General features: G+C 49.7%; 1 protein-coding gene across 2 annotated transcripts in view; it reads right to left on the bottom strand.

Moving 5' to 3' along the window:
* Unc93b1 (unc-93 homolog B1, TLR signaling regulator) overlaps window positions 1-3,201 on the bottom strand; it is a 10,000-nt gene extending 6,799 nt beyond the window's left edge. For both annotated transcript variants that reach the window (XM_004627135.2, XM_012513808.2), the window contains exons 1-3: window positions 3,008-3,201; window positions 2,764-2,905; window positions 2,273-2,426 (exon numbers count right to left, since the gene is read on the bottom strand). In XM_004627135.2, the coding sequence (XP_004627192.1) occupies window positions 2,273-2,426; window positions 2,764-2,905; window positions 3,008-3,139 (428 nt within the window). In that variant the 5' untranslated portion in view covers window positions 3,140-3,201. The remainder of the gene's footprint in view (window positions 1-2,272; window positions 2,427-2,763; window positions 2,906-3,007) is intronic.
* Between the last annotated feature and the right edge of the window lie 4,367 nt (window positions 3,202-7,568).

The raw sequence follows: 7,568 nt of genomic DNA, 5'->3' as shown, positions 1-7,568 counted from the left end.
AGAAGAAGAAGAAGAAGAAGAAGAAGAAGAAGAAGAAGAAGAAGAAGAAGAAGAAGAAGAAGAAGAAGAGGCTCTGTGTAAGTGAACTTCAGATCTAAAACCCTGGTGTTTCTTTCTCCCTGTGCATTGCTCTTGAGATCCACTTTGGCCAGCTGGGAAGTTTCTGCCTCTCTGGATCTGAGAAAAAGTCACAGGACAATGGATACAGCCTGATGAATGACAGGACAAGGACTCCATCAGCACAGAGGTTAACCAAGCTAAAACCAACTCCTACCAAGCTAAAACCAACTCCTAGAATCTTCAGATTTTCTTTATTTGAGATTATTTGCTCCTTTTGTCATAACTTCCAGAAGTTTAGAGCTACACAGGCTTGATTTTTTGGATACTTTTTAGTATCCTTATTTTGCCTCCTCCAATCTGGAGGAGAGCAGGTCACAAACATGCACTATGCGTGTTAATGAAGCAAAACAGCAAAATGTAAAAATATCCATCCTCATTCATGGCTGGTGAGACCGCAATTTAAAAATGACACCCTCAAGCAGCAGCCACACAGACTAGCAGAAGTCTCAGCAGGGAGTGACCACATGAGTTTCAGAGGCACTTCCCCTGCCTGAACTCTGAAGTTGGCCAGTCGCTGCCTGTGGCAGCACTAGGATGTGCTGTTTCGTGACAAGTTTTCCTCCTGGGTGACAGGAACTCCTCTGGGATAAGGGGAGTGAAACAGCACAGCACTCTCAAAATGGTAGACACACAGGAAAAGAGGTAAAATGATTAATGTTACTATAAAAAGCGATAGGTTTCAAAAGCCATAGTCTTTCATATGCCTTTGACCTAGGGAGGGCAGTTAGGAATTTATTCTAGGAGGAAAATTGTTGCTGTTGTTGTTTAATTTTAGAAAGAAGGAAAGAAAGCCAGGCACAGTGACATATGTGCCTGGAGTCCCAGTTACTCAGGAGGATCAAGTGGGGAGACTGCTTGAGCCCAGGAGTTAAGAGATCAACTTGGGCAACACAGTAAGACTCCATCTCAAAAATAAGAATAGTGCTGGGGATGGAGCTGAGCGACACAGGGCCTGCCTGGCAATTGCAAGATCCTGAGTTCAATTCCCAGTACCAAAAATAAATGAGTAAATAAATAAATAAATGGGAAAAAAAATCAAGGGCCATTTACTGGTGGCACACACCTGTAAACCCAGCACTTAGGAGGCTGAGGCAGGAGGATGGAAAGTACAAGTCCCATGTTGACATTATACTGAGATCTTGTCTCAAATATTAAAAATAAAGTTTTAAAGTGCTGGGGATGCTAGCTAAGTGTGAAGACTCTGGGTTCAACACCCAGTACCATACACACACACAAAAAAAAAAATGATTTTTTTTTTTTTTTTTTTTAAATGAGCCTTGCAAACAACGAAAATGTGGACCTGCTCTATACATCCTATCCTGGTGGGGCAGTGGACTCAATTTCCTGGAGGGTTTAAGAAGGTTTTTCTTATTTGTTTGTTGAGATAGGATCTGTTCATAGTTCAGGCTATCCTTGAACTGTGTATGTAGCCTAGGCTGGCCTCTAACGTTGCTCCTTCTTCCTCAGCCTCCCAAGTGCTGGGATTACAGGTGTGTGCCACCATGCCCGAATTTGCTTGTTTATGGTTTCAGTTACAGTGATCTCATGCTGTGTGTGCAACTGTGACAAAGGACACAGACCAGCAGGCAGGCAGGCAGGCAAGCAGACAGACAGACAGACAGACAGACAGACAGACAGACAGACAGACAGACAAGAAAGTGCTAAAACCCACTTGTCTCTCCACTAGTCTCCTGGTCTCCTCTGGGCGGGTTCTGTGGGGGATCTGGGGACCACATGCCTCAAGGCTCAGGTCCAGAGCAGACCATCAGGGGCACCTGTCCAGCCTTGCCCCTTTCTGTGAGTCTGTTCACATGGTCACTGCTGACTGGGGCAGAGGCTGGAGCCTGAGCTCTGTTGGCTGATTGGTTCCAGAACCCTGGGAACTGCGCAGTCCCAAACTAGAATGTCGCAGTGAGTCTGGGCCATCACAGAGGCCCCAAAGAGGAAGCTACCCGGGTCACTGGCAAAGGCAGTGCACAGCCTGTTTGAATCTCTTACTTGAAACCAAATGGGGGTTTCACTTCCTCGTCCAAATCCCAGTTTTCCCCTCTACACTCACCCATCCCCAAACACCAGGGCAGCTGGAGACCTCAGGAGCCCTGCACCTTTGAGATCAGAGTGACAGGCCAGCCAGCCCGCCTGGGGTCAGCACCTGATGAGCACAGGCGTGTAGAGCAGGGCAGCGATGGGCGTCACGTTGATGCCCATCAGCATCTTGCTGTCGATGTCGGGCAGCCCCATGTTGCCGTACTTTACCTCGCGGTAGGTCTCATCATAGTGCAGGATCAGCTGCATCTGGAGGAGGCCTTGGGGACAGAGAGCGACATGGAGGGAACAACCTAGCTCAGCGGGCAACCGAACACAGGCAGTGCAAGCCTTGCAGGGAGCTCCCGGTAGTCCCAACGCGAGTAGGGGCGGCGTGGGGGCGGGGACGGGACCTGGGTCTTGGTCGGGGGGAACCCCCTCCCTGCCCCACGCCGGGCCGCTGCAGCTACCCTGCAGCCGACCGGGAAGTGTGAAAAGAGAAGGCTGGCCGGCCCCAAGTTTCTCTTTCCCGGCCGGAGTCCGGATGGCGGGGAACTGCAGAGCCTGTACACCCACACCCACACCCACACCCACACCCACCCCCCGGCCAGCGCGTACCCAGATAAACACCATAGGTGAGCGTGCCGCCCGCGCTGGCCGCCAGCACGTTCTTCAGCACCCCGAGACGCCTGCGGCGGTAGTAGCGGCGCTCCTCCTCCTCCTCGTTGTAGTTGGGGTACGCGCCCACCAGCTCGTCCAGCTGCGGACAGACAGCGTGCGCTCGCACCTGACTCGCCAGCCCAGCGCCCCGCGGGGTCACCCCCATCCCGCGTCACTTTCGCGCGCTCCCAGCCCAGCTCACCGGCGCCTCGGGCCCGTCGGGGACCCCGAGTCCGTCTGGGACACCGAGCCCGTCAGGGACCCCGAGTGAGTTGCCGTCTCCCTCCGGCCCTGCAGCCCCCGCCACTGGGTAGAGCGGTGGCTTCGCCTCCATGACCTGACCCTGTGGAAGATTCAGATTCTCCTCTCGGCGGTGTGCCCCGGCAGCGGGACCGGGCACTTCCTCCCCGTGCTGGGGACCGCCCCTCCCCGCCCCATCACCTCCACCCCTTGCCAATGTGTGTGTGTGTGTGTGTGTGTGTGTGTGTGTGTGTGTGCCCGCGCGCGCGCGCGCGCCTGCGCACGTCTGTGTGCAGCCTCTTCGATGTGAGATATAAATTCAAATCCCTGGTTATCCTGGCTGTTCTCCAAGCCTCAATCTCACCTACAAAATGGGGATACTGGGCCCTGCCCAGTTTAAGATAAAGCTGAGAAAAGCCAAGAGCATCCTGAGCTCCCCTTAGTGTAGTGGCCCAGTCATCCCAACACCACCACAGAGGGTAAGATTTGTACCCAGGATTCCTTCTGCTCTCCAAATGGGAGCTCAGGGAGGCCACCAGGAGGTTGAGACTGTGGTCCTCCTGGACTACTGAACTGACCCCACCACCCTGCAGAAGGTCCAGCACCTCTAGCCTAGTCTGTGGGTCCATGAAGCACTCACCCAGTGGCAGTGGACACTCCAAAGCTCTGGAATAGTCCAGGAGACTGGAACCACCATCTAGGAAGTCCTTGAAAAGAGCCAAAAATAATCCAGCGCCCCACACCACCCATACCTTTCATTCTTCCTGAAGTTCCAGGGGAGCCACACACACTATCCCTATACACTATTTCCTTCCTGGATTCCTATGGCTAGTTGTCCCCACAGCTGACTGTTCACCCAGTCCCCCTCATGTAGAGGGGTGTGAAGAAATCTGGGGGCTGGAGGATGGGCAGATGACTGCCGTGGCTTCAGACTTTGAGAAAGTGGCACTGCCTCCAGGCCGCACTCAGGTACAGCTATGGGTCAAAGAGATGGGGTACTGTGTAGGCAGGTGCCTAGAAAAGGGAGCTGCACAGGGAACAGGAGTGCAAGCAGCCTGGGTGCAGGGCAGGCAAGAGCAGGAGAGTATGGGTACAGTAGCAATTTAGAGGCCATAGTCAGAGAGTAGACAATTTCATTGCTAGGGCTGATGACAAAATCTAGGGTGAGGTCATAGAAAACCTGGAGGTAAGTGGCCATGGGACTGGGAAGGGTAGGCTTTGACTCCCCAAGAGGATTCCTGGGCTGGGCAGATAACTCAGTAGAATAAGCGCTTGCCTGGCATGTGCAAGGTCCTGAGTTCAATCCCTGGTACCGCAAAAAAAAAAAAAAAAAAGGAGGATTCCTTCCTGCAGAATTCAGGGAGCAGCATGGGGCCAGGAGGGGAAAAGATGGCTGCAGAGTGGAGTGGCGTGGCCTTGATGCAAATAATACACTTGGGGATAATGGGCTGCTCCTCTCCACTCACTGCTGGACCATTCCCCTCCACCAGCCTGAACCTGAGCAATATCTGAGGGCCAACTCCCATCCCTCCTCCTAAGGCTTATTACAAGGAGGCAGATTAAAAAAAGAAAGAACAAAGACCCCCTAGCCCCGACCCCCACCCCTGCTGCCACCTGCCCTGGAAAATCCCAAACCAGGATGCATAAGGACCAGTGACCTACTATAACCTTTCTTCCCCTGGAGCTCATTACAGGTTCATGCATATGGACTACACCTCATAAGTATAACACATGTACTTGCTCCTCTAGGTATGCAATCACTTGAATAAACTTTGTGCTCTGTCCTTACTATTTTTCTCCATTCATTACATGAACAAGCGAAGAACCGATCCCAGACCTCATCACCCATGGTGACATCTTGGCAAGCCAGTTAGGAAGTAAGGCCCTTTTGGGGGAGATTTTATATTTGTTCTCGTCTCCTTCCCTGTTATTAAACTCTGCTAGGAGCACAAAAACTTCCACACATTGCTCAGGTTTGGGTTTATGCAACCTCGTTGCAGTTGGGAGATTTCTTTCCAGTAGCTAGAGTCTCTTAAGCCTGAGGGAGGTCCCCTAAATTGCTCTCTGTTATTTCCATACTCCTTGTCCCTCACTCTTTAAAACTAAACAGGCGGGATCCTTTTATCTCCTCTTAAAACTTGCTCCTTCACTGTGAAGCTTTCCTTTGCTGGGAAATGCATCCTCTTGTGATCTGGGTTAGTGGGTGCAGAGGAGCTGGGGACAGAGCAGGGGGCTAGGGAAGGTTAAAGAGACTGTGCAAGAGCTCGTAGTTTGGGGAGTGTTGGGTGTTGATTTTGTATTTGAGACAGGGTCTCACCATATACCCCAGGCTGGTCTTGAACTCACAGAAATCCTCTTGCCTTAACCTCCCAAGTGATGGGACTACTGCTACTCAAACCTCTGGCAATCCCTCCCCCATGAGGCCAATTGCCTTGCCAGGAATGGGTCCCCAAGCATGATACAATGACACCCTGGGGCAGGCAGTCAAGGCCACCACAGTAATCTATACCCTCACAAAAGGCAATAGTCTTTCGAAAGAGAAACCAGGCTCTCTATAAACCCATTATTCATACCTTTTTTTTTTTTTGCTATAAGGTCTTTGGTGCCATGCCAGTCCCCATGCAATACACCAATTTTACCAATAATCAAGCCTTTGGGGGAATACCTCCTAGTACAAGGTCTCAGACTCTTCAGTGAGGCAATGATGCCGACTCACCTCCTAGTGGCAGACCCATACACCCTCTCTGCACAGATGCCGGGAGGCCCTAATTGGTTCTCTGCCTTGACCTCAAAGTTGCCTTCTTTTCTATTCCTTTGCACCTTAATTCCAATACTTTTTTGTCTTTGAACAGAAAAATCCCCAAACTTGGCTCCACTGAAGGTATATGTGAGCTGTCTTGTCTCAGGGGGTAGATATCTCTGGCCCTAGGCCTCCCTTTTTAAGTTTAGGTCTCTAAGGTCTTTTTTTTTTTTTTTTTTTTTTTGGTGGAACCAAGGATTGAACTCAGGCCCTTGCACTTGCCAGAGAAGTGCTTATTCCACTGAGCCATCTCCCTGGCCCCTGGTCTCCAAGGTCTTGAGCCAAGGCTTATGCAAACAAGTAGAGTCTATCTCTAACCTAATGCTGCCTGATAACCATGAGGGTATGAATTTAATTCTTGGTACCAAAAAAGAGAAGCCTACTATAGTATGTACATGACCTTTTCATTCATAGCTATCAAGGAGTTATCTGATCAAAAACACCTTTATGACTCTCAATCTTTTAGTGAAGAGAAGTTAAAGATGTCCAATACATAGGACACAGATTTCTCAACAAAAAGTGACCTACATGGACCTACATTTTAACATGGGGACAGAAACAAATATCCTAAGAAAAATGGTGGTGATTTGCCATCTGGTCCTCCAAAATGTAAACAATAGCTGAGGCCTTGCTTGAGAATGGTTGGGTTCTTGGGGTCAATGAGATAGCTCAGTGGTCTAAAGCACCTGCTTAGGCAAGCTTAGGCAAACAGGCAGGGACCGTGGTTTGATACCCAGCACCACATGCTGTTGTAGCCCCGCCCCCACAACAGCATGGTGGGCTGAGCTGGCCACCAAAAAAAAAGTGATGATGGCCAGATTATATATATATAATATGTATGTTGACTCCAAGTATGCACATGTTGCCATCTAGAAAGGGGATTTTTGAAGGGCCTGAGTTCATTCCCCGGTTCTGCCAAAAAAAAAAAAAAAAAGAAAGGGGATTTTTGACTAGCCACCAGCCTCCCATAAAATATGGACCAAAGATGTTCAACATCCTTGAAGCAGTAGATCTTGCAAGTGAAGTAGCAGTGTCCATTACTGGGGACATCAAGCCTCCATGAACCCTGTCTCTTGGGGTAATTGAGTATTCCTTTTTTTTTTTTTTTTTTTTTGGTTGGAATCAGGGATTGAACTCAGGCCCTTGTGCTTGCCGAGGAAGCACTTATTCCACTGAGCCATCTCCCTGGCCCCCAAACGGGGGTTTGGAGTATTCCTTTTTTTTTTTTTTTTTCATAAGAATACTTTTTTTTTTTTTTCCAGAACCGGTGTTTGAACTCAGGCCCCTGCACTTGCTGGGCAAGCACTTATTCTACTGAGTCATCTCCCCAGCCCCTCTCGGGGTGATTAAAAGGCAGATCTGGCAGCCAAACAATTTGCCCACCAATATAATCACAGCCCATCAATAACTCCCTGTGGTCCCATTTCAAGATTTTGATTTGGAGCTAGCTTGCTCTGACATCCTGGTGACTAAATTCCAATCATGACCTGGAAAGAGGGTGGGCCCCAGGACCAACTAGCCCCCAGATGAAGAGGCATTTACATAACCCTCTTAACCGCACCCTCTATCATCAAGGTATAGGGAATAGATAGTTGGAGTCACCTCTTCAGGATGAAAACCAAGACCCTTGAGACACTAGAATATGAAAAAGAGAGACCACACACCTCATACACCTGCAAACTGGAAGATGACTTCAAGTTCCTTAAAAAAACACACTAACCTG

The sequence above is a fragment of the Octodon degus genome, unplaced genomic scaffold, assembly GCF_000260255.1.
Source record: "Octodon degus isolate 3935 unplaced genomic scaffold, OctDeg1.0 scaffold00018, whole genome shotgun sequence".
In the NCBI taxonomy this organism is placed as follows: Eukaryota; Metazoa; Chordata; class Mammalia; order Rodentia; family Octodontidae; genus Octodon; species Octodon degus.
The sequence above is the reverse complement of the archived record's forward strand: the minus strand, read 5'-3'. Positions and strand labels throughout refer to the sequence as shown.